The sequence below is a fragment of the Electrona antarctica genome (assembly GCF_951216825.1).
Source record: "Electrona antarctica genome assembly, chromosome: 9".
Taxonomy (NCBI): Eukaryota; Metazoa; Chordata; class Actinopteri; order Myctophiformes; family Myctophidae; genus Electrona; species Electrona antarctica.
In genome coordinates, this window is record NC_136790.1 from 19817674 (window position 1) to 19835011 (window position 17338).

At 45.4% G+C, this 17338-nt stretch overlaps 1 protein-coding gene across 1 annotated transcript in view; it reads right to left on the minus strand.

Moving 5' to 3' along the window:
- Positions 1–17338, minus strand: part of magi1b (membrane associated guanylate kinase, WW and PDZ domain containing 1b) — a 266028-nt gene that overhangs the window by 70429 nt on the left and 178261 nt on the right. Inside the window, exons 7-9 of the mRNA XM_079510600.1 lie at positions 16108–16143; positions 4367–4424; positions 985–1115 (exon numbers count right to left, since the gene is read on the minus strand). Of these exons, the coding sequence (XP_079366726.1) occupies positions 985–1115; positions 4367–4424; positions 16108–16143 (225 nt within the window). The remainder of the gene's footprint in view (positions 1–984; positions 1116–4366; positions 4425–16107; positions 16144–17338) is intronic.

The following is a 17338-nucleotide window of genomic DNA, read 5'->3' on the forward strand; positions in this document are numbered from 1 at the left end:
TTTCCGCTGAGTGAGCAGAAGTCATGCAGGAGCCCCCCCTGTGGCCCCCCAGGAGCCCCCCCCCTGTGGCCAGGGTTGCATCCGTAATGAAGCTCTCGGCAGGATGTCCTCCTATATACTCCGTGCCGGCCCGGGGTAAACACAGGGCGCAGGTTGGTGGGAGCAACCTTTTACCTTACATAACCATCTGCTGGGGGTGTTCTGGCTCTCACAACAGCTCCATTTAAAAAAGAAAGAACAAGCTAGCAGTAGAGGGCTTGGCAATTAGCCAAGAATTAATATAGGCAATTAACAGACTAAATCTTGCTCATGTAGCTGAAGCAAAATGGATCGAGAAGCAGTATTGTGTGTGTGTGTGTGTATGTGTGTGTACAGTATGTGTGTGTGTGTGTGTGTGTGTGTGTGTGTCTTACCTGTTTGTTTTTTTTTACCTGGTTAACATGATTGTCAAAAGTGGCCACCCGTGGATGGCCACAAATCATAGGTATGTCTTAATGGTCACTTAGCAAATCATAAAGAAGCAGCAGGGAATAAAGAGCCATGAACATAGTTGGTACAAAGAGACACTCTCTGACAAACCAGCGGTGGAAGAACTAGTCGTACTAAGACGTTTTACTCGACCACTTAAACCCTATGGGTCCTTTCAGACGCTACAGTAGTAGTATTGAAAAAAAGACAAGTAAAACCCTTTCATGGGAAAATAGCAGAACGTGTGGCATTGTGAGCTCGTCGATGGGCCAATTTCAACAAAAGTTTCCCCCACAATAACCCAAACCCACTAGAGCTAAGTACTACCAAGTGCAGTACATGGGGGTATAAATGCGTAGTTACGTTCCACCACTAGCTTTTCCAAACACTCACTCATTCACACATTCGCGCTCGGCCCAGTCGTCTCTCTCTCACTCGTCACACATAACAAAACATGGTTCAGAATCATAAAGAAAGGTAAATGAGGCCCGCGGCTGGTGGGCTTTGTGAACGAACCTCGGATGTAGCGCTCACCTTCAGGTGGCTGCTGGCTCTGGGGCGGAGGAGGAGGAGGCTGATGGTCCTGCTGCCTCCGGCGCTTAGCCTCCAACATGGGGTTCTCATACTGGGTCTTTCTGTTGATGTGACTGTTGGGAGGGGGAGGGAGGTGGGAGGGGTGGAGGGAGGGCGGGAGGGAGGGGGGGGAGGGAGGGAGGGAGGGAGGGAGGGAGGGAGGGAGGGATGGATGGATGGAGGGAGGGAAGGATGGATGGATGGATGGATGGATGGAGGGAGGGAAGGATGGATGGATGGACGGAAGGATGGAAGCGAAAGCAAAAGAAGGAAGGAAGGATGGAACAAGGAGAGAAAGAATAGGTAGAAGAAAGACAGGAGTAGAGGAGAAGATGAAAGACAGAAGACAAACGAAGGTGGGAAGAGAGGTGGAGGAGAAACTCCAAGGATGAGGGAGTGAGTGAGAGTGTGAGTGTGTGTGTGTGTGTGTGTGTGTGTGTGTGAGCGTGCGCGCCGGTCACGGGAGAGATAGAGGAGAGGATAAGGAAATAGGAGAGAGCGAGATAAGGAGGAACCAGAGAGAGAGAGAGATGATGATAAGCTGTGATTAATACTGCAAGGCTGACACTGTTTATGGTACAATCATGCAAACACCCCTACACAAAGTGTGTGCACGCGCACAAACACGTGCGCACACACGCACACGCATCCCCCCCCCCCCCCCCCGAATGCACAGAAATAGTCATCTAGGATCATAAGCCAAGAACCTATCATCAGTCTAACAGCAGAATATCAACACAACAAAAAAAATCAATAATCTGTACATTGAAATTATACACACTATAGGATGCCAGGTCTACACAAACTGCTACTATTACATTTTATCCTTTGCATGAGCCTGCAAGGTCATCGAGGCAAGTGTTACGGGCTATGGTGGAGTCTGAAGACTCTTCACACTACGGTGGAAGATTGGAAGTGCCAAAAGGGACACAGTCTGGGACATAAATGGTAAATAAATAAATGCTTTTTATATAGCGTCTTACATGCATCGTTACATTTTCGTACATTGTACATTGTACATTGTTACATGCATTGTTATAGTTACTGTACTCTACTGTGGTAAATGGTTTATATAGCGCCTTTATAATAATAATAATAATAATAATAATAACTTGAATTTATATAGCGCCTTTCAAGAAACCCAAGGGCGCTTTACAATACAGAGGCGCTCCAGGGCACTTTACATAGATTGTGCATCATATTCACCCATTCACACACACATTCACACACCCATTCACACACACATTCACACACCCATTCACATACACATTCACACACACATTCACACACCGATGGCGGTGGAAACCATGCAAGGTACCAACCAGCACATCAGGAGCAATAAGGGGTTCAGAGTCTTGCTCAAGGACACTTCGACACTAACTCTGGGGGAGCCCGGGTTCGAACTGGCAACCTTGCGGTTACCATCCGGCTACTCTGGATGTTTTAGCGAAGGTTCTGACAGCTTCGCTATACTTATGAGGACATCAACATTTTGGGACAGCATTGAAAATGGCGGAAAACGGCTGAACAATAGTGTGACATCACCATGAAAACTCTAACAACTAAACCTAACCTCTAAATGTCTACTCTTAACTCTAAAAACATAAAACAACAATGTTCCTATTCCTGAAATTCTACTATTGAGGACATACTGAGGACATTTGGCGCGCGCGCGCGCACGCACGCACGCGCACGCACACGCGCACGCGCACGCGCACGCGCACGCGCACACGCACACGCACACGCACACGCACACACACACACACACACACACACACACACACACACACACACACACACACACACACACACACACACTATAAAAGGGCAAGTGGAAAGTGAATGAGAGGAGTACACATGAGCAGTTTCTCAACTTTCATTTATGAATGCTTTGTTTTACAAGAGTGTCAAAGCCAAGTTTGGTTGACATTTTGAAAGTGAAAGTGGTTGATCGTGTCTGGGTTTTTATAAATCGTCTCTCTCTCAAAACAGTAACTTTTCAGGATTCAAATTAAAAAAGCATCAGAAGTATCAGATCTACAAGCTTAGATCTGCTACTTCTGATGCTCTCGTATGACGCTGTAGTGATCGAGTAGGGCGTTAATTTGCATAAAAAAACAATATTGACATGTGCAACAACATTGGTGCACATATTGAACCAATGCAAAGGTATTAAGGTATGACTAAAATAAGAACACAGGATCCTTTGAGCCGTGCACACCGTCTCCAATGACGGGCTTTGTGTGTCCCTATGTATGTTTGTACATGTATGTATGTATGTATGTATGTATGTATGTATGTATGTGTCTATGTAGTGTATGTATGTCTGAGTACGGACAGCTGCAATACCGCTGGGTGACCTAAAGGGCTACAGTACAGCTGTTGAGCTTCACACTGACCACTATAACTATAAAAATCACACCCGTGTGAAGTGAGGGGCACTCTTATCATCGTACATCAAGACGTAAATTCTCCATTCGTCCTTCTCTTCGTGTAGGACGAAAATAGCCGATTTGCTCATCTACATATGACGTAAATTCTCCATTCATTGTCAATGGGAATTTAATGTTTGTGTGAGACGAAAGTCTACACTAATACCTGAATATAGGAGGGGCTAGCACCCCTCAAAAATAGCACAATACAGTACACACACAGCCTGCACCACTCAGTTCACACAGGTGTGATTTAAAAATAAGTAATAAGAGCAGCAGCACATCTTCAGGGAATACAATTACTCCTCAAGACACAGTGTCCATGTGTGAACACACTGGCTCATTATGTAGCATTGCATTGCGTAGTGTGTGTGTGCGTGTGTGTATGTGTGTGTGTGTGTGTGTGTGTGTGTGTGGGGGGGGGGGTCTACAAGTCAATGTACAGTATTATTGAAAAATAATATTGCCGAAAGACAATAAAAATAAAAGATGCACTGAATCGCATTGAACAACCAAACATGCATGAAACCTGTTTATATTAAAATGCCACGGTGGCCCCGGGGGGGCATCGCCACCGGCCTGGAGGAGATGCAGTCGCATCAAATTGTGCCGTGTGGCGCTTGTTTTGCAGAGGACGGTAAGCACAAAAAAAAAATGTGCCTACATTTCCCTTTTTCACAAAATTACTATAGGAATATCAGGTTACGTTGCGCTTTGTGTATGAGGTCTTATGCCTGATTGAATATTCAGTTGCACGCCGCCGCGTCGACTCCCATCCGGAAAATAGCATTCTATTGGTGCATAATGTCCGCGTGCAGGTTTGTTTGTGTGTGTGTGTGTGTGTGTGTGTGTGTGTGTGTGTGTGTGTGTGTGTGTGTGTGTGTGTGACTTACTCAACATAATAGACCCCATACACTGGATCGTCTATTCTTTCCCATCCTGCTGGTAATTCTGAAAAGGGAGAGAGAGAGAGAGAGAGAGAGCATTAAAGTTTCTGTGTGCTGTGCACAGTGTGCATAGAGCCCTATAGGAGACCAGTTCAAATAGAGGACTAAGGCTGCAGCGCAATATCATTGCCGTCGGGGCAGAAACCTCTTTATCTCCATATTCTAACTTTTGGTGTTTTTCTTTTCCGTAAATTAACACCATATTTCACCCTATTCATAACGGAGCGTCTCACAAAAGCATCAAAAGTAGCTGATTTGAGGCTTTTGAATTTGAATCCGGAAAAGTAAGAGTTTTGGACGCATGAGGTTTCCACCCGACAGAGACGATGTGTTGTTTCAACGTTGACAGTATAGTGGCATACAGTGCATTGCAGAGGAAGGAGATGCAGCTAAAGCTGAAGTGATTCTAGTCCAAACCAGTACAGTCCAACTGATGAATAACGACCATTGAATGCATTTCTTGGTAACTTGGTCTTATATTACAGGTTGAATGTTGATTGAACCAGAGTACAAAGTGCCAGAGTATTTCACACTCAAAAACCGCCCTAAACTCAGTCAGTCAGTCAGTCAGTCAGTCAGTCAGTCAGTCAGTCAGTCAGTCAGACAGACAGACAGACAGACAGACAGACAGACAGACAGACAGACAGACAGACAGACAGACAGACAGACAGACAGACAGACAGACAGACAGAGTCAGCAAGTCAGCCAGCCAGACATTCAGTCAGTTGGCCAGCCAGCCAGTCAGACAGACAGCCATTCAGTCAGCCAGCCAGCCAGCCAGCCAGTCAGACAGACAGCCATTCAGTCAGTTAGCCAGCCAGCCAGTCAGACAGACAGCCATTCAGTCAGTTAGACAGCCAGCCATTCAGTCAGTTAGCCAGCCAGCCAGCCAGCCAGCCAGCCAGACAGACAGACAGACAGTAATTCAGTCAGTTAGCCAGCCAGCCAGCCAGCCAGACAGACAGACAGACAGACAGACAGACAGTAATTCAGTCAGTTAGCCAGACAGACAGCCAGCCAGACAGACAGCCAGTGAGTCAGTCATGGTACTTTTCCACTGCATGAAATCGTCTCACAACTCGACTACAAATGTATCTGGTCGTCATAGCGACATCAGATTGTCTGAGCAGAACTGTGCTAAAGCCAACTGGTACACTGTTCACCCAATGTGTAGTTCTCATGTACACTGTTCACCCAATGTGTAGTTCTCATGTACACTGTTCACCCAATGTGTAGTTCTCATGTACACTGTTCACCCAATGTGTAGTTCTCATGTACACTTCAACAAACACACTTTACCCGACAACATCTTGGGTGAGAAACTGTGGAGGCCATGCAGTGACTCAATTCTGATTCATTTCAGTTTCATCTAAAGATGCGGGTAAATATATACGAACTTAAGAAGTAAAGTAAGTAAGTAAGTAAAGATATAATAAGTTAAAAAGAAAAGAAAGAATAATAATGAAGAAAATAGGAGATCTACAAGCTCACAACGCATTGGGTAAGGTTGTGAGCTTGTAGATCTATCCAATAAGTAAGGTTAAATTGGTTATAGTGATTTTGATGCTGTACTAAAGGAACACTTCAGCCATTTGAACCTCAATGTTACAAAAACACAAAACAATGATCGAATATTAAGGCCAGTAGAGTTGGGCTGGTGCTATGCATTGGAAAATCAGGTCGGATCATTGTTCTCAAACCTTTTCGTGTCAAGGACCCCCAAATTGTATTCGGGCCGAGGACCCCCCCATCTGAAAATATTGTGTGTTTTACAATGGTTCTCCATAAGTGCATTAGGGTTTGACGTCACAATCATGTCGTGCATTTTGTGCCGAGAAAGCTGCTTCATTCAGTCGCTGGTGGCAATGAATGCACCTGTTGGCTTGACAATATCAGTGCACGCACGCACAAAACCAAATCTGACTTTAAGAGGATTTTTAAGAGGATTTTCTTTTCACCATTATCAAGGCCGATTAAGACACGATATGCATCTTACCAATGCTACCTCTGTGCCGTGAAATTGCCTGATGTCTCAATCTTGCTGCATCTCTACAGTGTGTGTGTGTGTGTGTGTGTGCGTGCGTGCGTGCGTGCGTGCGTGCGTGCGTGCGTGCGTGTCACCGTGAGCGCCACGCGTGCACGCATGTGCAGGATCACAACGGCAATTATCTCTAACAGAGACATCTGACTCATTTCTATTGTCTTGATTACAAGGGCATTGATTATTGGATCGCCTCCAACATAGAAAAATGTCAGCAGCTTGTAAATGAGGTACAAACATGTGTGGTCCAGTAATGGCCTCCAGTGAGCTGCTTTGCATATCGTTCACCCTCAGCCAATTAAAGTCTGTGTAGATAGTAATTACCATCATCAACCTTGGAGGGTCTCCCTGCGTTCTAATGACGAGGGTCCTTGGTTAGAGTGGTAGTTAGTTGGTACAACCCAAAAGGTCCTTGGTTAGAGTGGTAGTTAGTTGGTACAACCCAAAAGGTTCTAATGACGAGGGTCCTTGGTTAGAGTGGTAGTTAGTTGGTACAACCCAAAAGGTCCTTGGTTAGAGTGGTAGTTAGTTGGTACAACCCAAAAGGTCCTTGGTTAGAGTGGTAGTTAGTTGGTACAACCCAAAAGGTTCTAATGACGAGGGTCCTTGGTTAGAGTGGTAGTTAGTTGGTACAACCCAAAAGGTCCTTGGTTAGAGTGGTAGTTAGTTGGTACAACCCAAAAGGTCCTTGGTTAGAGTGGTAGTTAGTTGGTACAACCCAAAAGGTCCTTGGTTAGAGTGGTAGTTAGTTGGTACAACCCAAAAGGTTCTAATGACGAGGGTCCTTGGTTAGAGTGGTAGTCCCAAAAGGCGAGACAGAGTCGCATAAAGGGCATGCGGGGCTGCCGGGGCATTCTACGCATCCAATTGATGCCAGGTTTTTGACTCCTACTGATGCCAATTCCCATTTTGGAGAGTCCTAGACCTTTTGACCGATATTCTGACACAGTGAAAAATGTTCTAGTCTATTTTAAAAAAATCGTATGATTTGATTGTTGTATTTCAGAACGTTTATCTTATGAGTGAACAAATAAATATCGTAGCTGTGGCGACAGAAACCCCTCGTTAAGTAAGTAGGTTGGGGAGGCTTATTTTGGGTATCAGCCAGAGCTCACGGGTGTCTATCCCAAGGGGCCAGTGAGGCTATTCAACGTTGAAGCTCTGGGCCCTAGTGGTAGGAGGAGGGACTACAGGCGGACCCGTGTATTCATGACCGGGAAACCCCGTGCAGCTGGGCTTTAACATGTAGGACCATCACTGCGTCACACTAAGTCACCCCGGACCTCAAATTTGAGGTCCGGAGGAGGTACTTCCGGCAGTCTTCCGGGTGCTTCAAAACGCCACTGAGCAACTTCCACTGACATGAATAGCTGGGGGGGCGGAGCTTCACGCCAGTTCAGTCTCTATCCTTTTATATACTCTATGGTCTATCCCAGTTTCACAACGCACTACTAGACACATAAACTGAACTTTATCCGACTACCCTGCTGTATAATGAAGAAACCTCCCATCATTTTATCCTAATCCATTTTTCTCCTCAAAGGGTTGACCAGTTGATCTGTATTTTATACGCAGCCATTGGCCATTAGCATATGAAGAGAGAGATAAAGCCAATTTTTACTTTCCCCCACTGACCAGACAGTGACCTTGTGGTTAGAGTGTCCGCCCTGAAACTGGGAGGTCGGGGTTCGATCTGGGAGGTCGGGGTTCGATCCCCGGCCGGGTCATACCAAAGACTATAAAAACGGGACCCAATGCCTCCCTGCTTGGCACTCAGCATCAATGGGTTGGATTGGGGGTCAAATCAACTAATGATTCCCGAGATGGGTCAAATGCGGAGAACAAATTTTCACTGCGGTAACGTCTATGACTAATCGTACGACTTTGAAGCTGTTTATTTGCATTGTTCTGTCCCGGCACATGGGCCCTGTTGTCACGGTTGCGATCACGTGCAGCCAGGCTAGGATATGTAGCCACGGTCCCATAACCTAGCTGGACCTCGGGGCTACAGTAGCGCGCGCGCGCGCACGCACGCGCGCGCGCACGCACGCGCGCGCGCACGCACGCACGCACGCACGCACGCACGCACGCACGCACGCACGCACGCACGCACGCACGCACGCACGCACGCACGCACGCACGCACGCACGCACACACACACACACACACACACACACACACACACACACACACACACACACACACACACACACACACACACACACACACACACACACACACACACACACACACACACACACACACACACACACACACACACACACACACACACACACACACACACACACAGCAGCAGCAGCAGCAGCAGCAGCAGCAGAGGGAGCTGGCTCAGCGCTATACCATTTTAAAGGACTTTGATTTAAACTCATGGCATGTAGCAGACCCAGCAAGACTGTTTCTGTACTGTATGTTATGTGTCAAAAAGAGTAAAGAGTCTCCACGCACAACCGCAGAGAGAATGCCAGCAGAGGGAGAAAGCTGGCTTGACAAGTTGTAGTCGTGGATGTGGACCCAATGTTTAAATATAGTCTGGGTGCGCACATCTCCAGGTATGGACTGGGTTTATTTCACAGGCTATAGAACAATGTTAAATAGTCATGCTTGCTTGTAGATCTGCTTTTGAATTCTTATGAAACAACTAGAAAGGATATGTCCAAAATCGTGGTGCGAAGCACACGCTTTGAGCTTGTAGATCTGCTACTTTTGATATTTTTGAATTTGAATCCTGAAAAGGAACAGTTTTGGACATATGAGGTGTCAAGAAAAGCAGGACAGATTTGCTGAAAGGTAATGCAGGGCATGTGCGTGCCGTGCATACACTACTGCACGCCAAGTGTTAGCCAGACTGTTGTTTGGCATCCATCCATGGCTGGTGGTACGATATCGTAATGCTAAAATCTACAATGAACAACAGCCACCAACAAACTGGTTGAGGTCGTCAAAAAGCACAAAGCACGCGTGTGTGTGCGTGTGATACTCGTCTCGTAAGAAGCTTGTTCATTTTGATTTAGAACGAACACCTCAGACTTATTGAGCTGGGTTCTTATCGAGCCCACTATCGAGTATTTTCCATTAATTTGAGGAAATACGATACATTCTGAACAGAACCGGTGTCTTTTACTAGGGCCTTCAAATACAGTACTTGTCTAACAGACGGAAAGCAATTGACCTTTTTACCAATACAATAATATTAAAGAAACTGTTAACTGGTGAATGTCACTTTAAAAGGGTCATTTTGTTAACCCAGACAGTGCTGGTTAGCAGGTATCAATACACTTTTAGACCGACATGTTTGTGCCAGCGTGGATGATTACATATATTTCTTGATCGCCTCTTGTCTTGATTGTTTAAACATGACGTCATGGGCCGCTATGCTCGATCCCTACTCGTAAGCAACATGGGTACAATATGCGATGCCATTACTCCATATTTTGGCGAAATAAAGAGCGGATGGTTATGAGCAAGGGATTGCAGTGGGTTATATCATTTAGTGTTAGGCTGCACAACAACTACTGCAGCAACACAAAAACAGCCCTGGCTGCATTATCATTCCGGTGTTGTGGAGTGGAACGTTAAGCGGAATTGTGGTGGCGCGCTGGCTCGCGCAAAGAAATTCTAATCACCCACTTGATTTCACACTAGACTGGTTCCGCTCCTGAAGGAGCACCTGTGTGTGTGCGTGTGCATGTGTGTGTGTGTGTGTGCGTGCGAGAGAGATAGAGAGTGCGTGCGTGCGTACGACTATGCCTACATGCATGTACTGTATCGTCTCTGTCGGGTGGAAACCTGATATGTCCAAAAATGTTACTGTTACTGCAAAAATAGTAGATCAAGCTCAAGCTCAAGCTACAAGCTTGCGTTTCGAGCCTGTGGATCTGCTACGTTTGATGCTTTTCATAATGTATGAAAAAACACAAAAGGTTAGAGTATACTGTATATTATGGAGATAAGAGGTTTTCCGCTCGACATCGACAATGTGCTATATTTGACAGCGGGGAGCCGAGACTCCATTTCGACAGTATGCAGTCGCGTGAGCGAACGGAAGAACTGAGTGTTTCCATACTCCCCCCCCCCCCCCCCGCCTCTCTATCTGGTGTTTCAGAGCTCAAGGTCTTAGGGCTCACGGCTGACAAATTACCTATTAAACTGTTTGCATGTCTCCCCCACAGCGGAGCGTGTGACTTCCCCTGGAGAAGTTTGGGGTATGGTGTTGTGTTGCACAGGTGAGTGAGCACACGTCACGCTGCCAACCATGCCGCCCACTATAGCATTTTGTTAATCCCTTTCATTAGCCTGGAAACAAAACCAGACTAATCTGCCACATGCTAAAACAAAACAGAAATGCACTGGGTAGAGTTGTGGTGCACCAATCAGAGCCCACGATTCAAAGTGGTATTTATTTATTTTTCTGTGACGTTTTCCCCTTGGACATTTCCACACCGAAGTTCCAGACAAATATCTAAACGCAGTGATTGCGACCGAAGGTCACAGTTTACTATGAAAACCTGCATCTCCCGTCAGTTGGTCACATTTCCATATTATGGTCACGCCTCCATATATGGTCACGCCTCGTGACATTACGCCACCATATATGGACATCCCCATATATGAAGATCACGACACTGACCTCATCAAACCCTGGATAGCCATACATGGAGAAGACTGGATCATCACCTACAGTAGATCTGCATATATGGAGCTGACATGTTCTGACCATGTCCATATGTTGATCCTTCCCCACCCGTCCTTCCTCTTCGATGTCTCCCTTTTGACTGATACCTGTCTATTAAAACTCTAGACGGGCCTATCCCCAAACTAGAGTTCTCAACAGGCCCGAAAATTAAGGCCTGGCCCTACCTGGGCCCTCATCAAATCCTGTACACACAAGACACTGCCCCCGCTGCCACCCTTAGATCACCATATGGAGCTGACCTGTTCCGACATTCATATCATTCCATTCCTTATCCGTCACCCAGGCGGATGCGTGCACGTGCTTCTCCTTATCCGTCACCCAGGCGGATGCGTGCACGTGCTTCTCCTTATCCGTCACCCAGGCGGATGCGTGCACGTGCTTCTCCTTATCCGTCACCCAGGCGGATGCGTGCACGTGCTTCTCCTTATCCGTCACCCAGGCGGATGCGTCACCCAGGCGGATGCGTGCACGTCACCCAGGCGGATGCGTGCACGTGCACGTCACCCAGGCGGATGCGTCACCCAGGCGGATGCGTGCACGTGCACGTCACCCAGGCGGATGCGTGCACGTGCTTCTCGCCCTCTGGTATTAGTCTGGCCATGGTAGGCTAACTTTACATTGGTTCAATATTTTGGTCATACATCTTTTGTGTTTTTTTCGATAAATTAACACCCTACTTTGATCATACTACAGTGTCACACAAAAGTATCAAAAGGTAGCAGTTACGCAAGCTTGAAACGTTGTGTAAAGAGACACGTTTTGAGCTTGTAGATCTTCTTTTGCCGTTTCTGAATTTGAATCCTAAAAAGTTACAGTTTAGGAAGTTTCCACTTTCCACCGGACAGACGATAAGCAAAACCTTTTCTATCTACAACTAGCCGCTCTACTTTCTACTAGAGTGAACATTCTGAACAGGGATCAAAACAAAACAAAATCAAAAGTCATTGCATGACTCATGTCTAATTTCATAGAAGTCAAAACAACGGCCAAACGATCTATAGGGCTCTCCAAAAATCAGCGTTGGCCCCAATAGTCTGGTACTGGCCGAGCTCTTACTTTGATGGATGTGACTCTAATCATAGAATCTAATAGACTTCTTTTTTTTCCTCTTTTTTTTGTACTGAAAACCTTGTACGCTAATAACAAAATCATTTTTAAAATCAACATTTCCTGTCAAATTATAAATTGCGTCATTTAATAAGCAGTGCTGACCTCGAATGACTGCCGTTATACACCGAGCATCATTTTTCAAGGCTTTTCTAAATGGAAAGCATTAAAAGCTAGTTTAATTAAAAAACGGTTAAATAATCACTGGATGATAACTCTTTGACGCGTGTCACGATGATTCATCATTTCTATTTGGCCCTCTAATCCAGGTGGTTGTTAATAACGAGCGGTCCGGGGACCCCTGAGTGTCCTTGAGGAGCCAAGGGTCCCATGGGGAGTATACCCGGCTAAACGACTGATAATTAGGAACCAAATGGACCCTTATATTGCACTGAGGATCCTACAACCTAGACTGGGGTCCCCCGAGAAGAAAAACAAATCGTCTCAGTCAGGGTTCCAATTCATAGATGGCAAAACAAAACAGTAGCAGATCTACAAGCTCCAAACGCGACTGCAGATGTGCCACTTTTGATGCTTTCGTGTCACGCTGTAGCATGATCAAGTAGGGGCGTTAACACATTTAGACCTGAGGACGATTCTACAAATGTCTTCTAAATCCTGACAGTTTTCTGAAAAACCTGTTTCTGTCAGTCGTTTTCATGTCAAGGACCCCCAAACATATATGTAATTGGGTGTCGACCCATGTTGTTCCAGGGTCCTCCCAGAAGCAAAGATTTGAGTTAAAAATGTTCGCTCTGAAAGAATATATATTCAAAGATTTGTGCCACATTTTCACGATTTTACAAAAATAGCAGACCTACAAGCTCGTAGCGCGGCACTCGGTGCCGCGCTATGAGTTTGTAGATCTGCTATTTTTCAATAGCTAAGGTGTAACATAATGCTTAAAACACCAAAAGGGGTTCCCGTCCAGAATGTGTTAATTAAATGGAGATAAGCGGTTAAATATAGTATCACATGGGGGTGTCCGTCCGACCGTGGCCTGACATGCGCATCAAAGCGGTGGTTCCTTGAAATAAAAAGGTTGAGAATCACAGCTCTAATCCACTGCGGTTGGGTTGGGTTGAGTCCATAAAGTGGTGTTCATTATTAAGTAATATGCCCCAGTGCAGCCATTAAAACATGGCACCGTCTGTAATGCAACATGACGTCATTCATTACACCGCATCATGAAAAGCACAGACTGTCGTCTCCACACCTCGTTTATATCCCACGGCATTTAGTGGCCCCTGTGTCTGATGATAGGCTAGTTAGAATGCCCTGATGATGATGGCTCTCTCTCTCTCTCTCTCTCTCTCTCTCTCTCTCTCTCTCTCCATCTCTCTTTATCTCTCTCTCTCTCTCTGCACCACACAGACTACATTCCATCATTAGGAGATAATCATTAGAACAACGCTATAGATGATATGACCTGAAGACATGTTGATTGCGTGTTGCAAGCGTGCTGGCTGTGTATTAATCGAGTGTGTGTGTGTGTGTGTGTGTGTGTGTGTGTGTGTGTGTGTGTGTGAATGTCTCTATCAGAATGTCTCTATCATAACTCTCTATCAGAATGTCTCTATCAGTCTCTATCAGTGCGTGCGTGCGTGCGTGCGTGCGTGCGTGCGTGCGTGCGTGCGTGCGTGCGTGCGTGAACGGTGTGTTTGTTTGTTAGTGGCATTCAAGACCACCATGCTGAGACTGTCAATCACATAAGGAGTCATCCCAGGGAAGGTCAAACATGTGGTAATACCCTCACTAACGATCATTAGGGAAACGCCAGAGGAATTAATCCGCCTCGCATCAACGTGACATGGCTGAATCCTGATGGAATGATTTATGTTAGCAGTCTGGTGGTGCTGATGCTGCACACACTAGGGCTGGGTAACCAACAATATATATAAAAACAGACATTTACAACCAAAAACGGACTTAATGTTGCTCATCTAGCTTAATAATGAATTAATTGAGAAGCAGGTTGTGTTTAAAATGAATGTCTCTGTTGGGTGGAATGTCCAAACTGTTACTTCTCAAGATTCAAAAAAATAAATAAAAAAAATAACAAGAGTAGCAGATTTACAAGCTCAAAACGCGTCGCGTCGCACCACGTTTCAAGCTTGCAGATCTGGCCACATCTAGAGCAGAAATCATACAATAAAATGTGTTTATTAATCATAATCGAGGCAAAAGTTCAAAGTAATCGATCAGATATTGCTTTTTTTTAAATACATATCACCGCGCACGCACGCACGCACGTGCATGCGCACGCACGCACGCACGCACGCACGCACGCACGCACGCACGCACGCACGCACGCACGCACGCACGCACGCACGCACGCACGCATACTTCAGCGCATGCCAGTGAAGCTGCTGTTACTATTCCTTTGGCGACCAGTGCTAACTGCTAAGCAAAGGTGACATTGGTGGTTGTGGGCTGGCAAGGGACATACCGACCACCCCCCAGAGTTAGGCAGAGAATAGTGACCATTATCAGAAACCTTTTATCTCCATAATTATAAATATATAACTCCCCGTGTATTTTATTCGTAAATTTATGTGCTACTTGATCATCGTACAGCGTCACAATAAAGCAACAATTAATAGCAGATATACAATTGAGTTTGTAGATCTGCTGCTTTTGTTTGGGACATATGAGGTTTCCACCTGACAGACAATAAGCCTTAATCACCTAAATGGATAAATCTACAAGCTTCACACAACTGCTACATTTATAGGGCGGCTGTGGCTCAGGAGGTAGAGCAGGTCGTCCAATGATCCCTGGGTCGGCGGTTCGAATCCCGGCTCCTCCTGTCCACATGTCGAAGTGTCCTTCTTGGGCAAGACACTGAACCCTACATTGCCTCCAATGAGTTGGTCGGTGCTAGCTTGCCACCGTTGGTGTGTGAATATGGGAAGTGAGGACGCTGGCGTCAACTGTTCGCTGCTTCAACTCCCAATGTATGAATGAATGAACCATTGTAAAGCGCTTTGAGCACTTGGAAAAGCGCTTTGAGCACTTGGAAAAGCGCTATAATTCACCATTAACTGTGCAATTTTTTTGATAATTGATAATTTTTTGTTTTTAGTTTTTAAAGAGAGCACTTAGCACACCTAAGTGACTGCACCTTCCACCAGAACATGTGTGGAAAGCACTCCAAAAACTAGACTTATTATTATAATTGTGGTGAAAAAAATGAATATAAAAACGGGGACCAATTTTGCAAGTGAATATTGAAAACGTTGTTGAGTGTTTTAGGGATTTTTGTCTGGACTGGAGTTGGGACACCCAGCTTGAAACTGGGTACAATCCCAGGGAGAACGGGGACGTCTGGTCACCCTATAGCGTGTTGGTTCTCAAAGTGAGGTCAGGGGTTCTATGGGAGTGTTCCAGGGGGCCCCCAGCAAAAGTAGTTAACCCATTTTGACCCGAGATCAGATTCTAAAAATAAAGCAATAGCAGACCTACAAGACCTAAAAAATAGCAGACCTACAAGCTCGTAGCGCGCCACTCGGTGGCGCGCTATGAGCTTGTAGATCTGCTATTTTTCAATAGCTAAAGCATAACATAATGCTAACACCAAAAGGGGTTCCCGCCCAAAATGGGTTAATACAGCATCACAATCATTTTGTGCATCTACTATTTTTGAACATTTGTTTGAATAATTAAAAAAAAATTAAACATAAATCTTCTCTTCTAGGTGTACCTTTTCCGATGGGGTGGGGGTATTTGGGGGTCTAAACATATCAATTGTGTGTGGAGGGAGGGGGGTCGTCCTGTTTGAGAAGCACTGCTCTAGCAGAGAAAGAGATGAGAGGTCATTCTTACCTGGGTCATTGTCCAGCTCTTCTGTGTGTACCCCTTCTGCTTGACCCCAAGATGACAGGGAACCAGAGACAGAGAGAACAGAGACCAAAGAGAGAGAGAGAGTGGTTAGTGCAGAACCGTCTCATCTCCATATTCTAACTATTTGTGTTTTATTCGTGAATTAACGCCCTCATTGATCATACTTCAGCATCACACAAAAGTAGCACATAAGCAAGCTCGAAAAGCAGTGCAAAGCAACACGTTTCGCACTTGCGGATCTGCTACTTTTGCTATTTTTCTTTTTTTTTAAGTTGGAAGTTGGAAATATGAGGTTTCCACCCGACAGACGATTTACTCTGTACTGTACTTTATACTGTTACTCACTCCACTACATCTCACTCAAGAGGCAAAGCAAATGTCGTACTTTGTTTACTTTACAATTTTTTTAAAACTTACTTTACTTAAGCTACTTGCGTTACTTTGCACATTTAACATACAATTAAGCCCTATCTTGGCTATTTGAAAATAGCACATCTACAAGCTCTTATATCTGCTATTTTTAAACACATTCAGCATAATCTAAGTACATTTTGATGCCAATACATTTATACTTTTTGGAATTCAGTACTTTTACTTGTAACAGAGTATTTCTACATTGTGTTATTGCTGCTTTTACTTAAGTAAAAACACATCTGAACATTTATTCCACCACTTGGTGATTCTGGCAATTACTATTCCTGACCACTAGGTGGAGTCAAAACCAAACATTCAAGGTCACTCACGATCCCTCAACTATGAACCACACATGAAGCCATCGCTCACGTTCTGGGACTGACAGCAGTGTTGAATCATGGAGGTGGATGGAGGCGTTATTCAGATTGGAATGTGGGTCGTTTTTCAACTCGGCAAAAAGGTGCCGTCGGGTCACAGGGGAAATTAACAATCATATCTACTCCTGTCTGTGAGCCATCTCTCGGTGTGAGTGTACACACATTTCCATGCACGTAACCACCACACCCCATGTGGGCAGAGGGGGATGGCCCTTGTGCAACACGAGAGGGGGTGGAGGTTATTTATTAGAGCTCTTAGACAATGCAAATAATACAGTCAGTTGGTCTCCGAGCCAGCGGTGCGGGCTGCCTCGCTCGGACGCACACAGATTTACGATTTAGGCGTTTATCAGACGCTCTTATTCCAGAGCGACTTACACCAAGCAAGGTAAACATGAGGCGACGCATCACATGCATATATA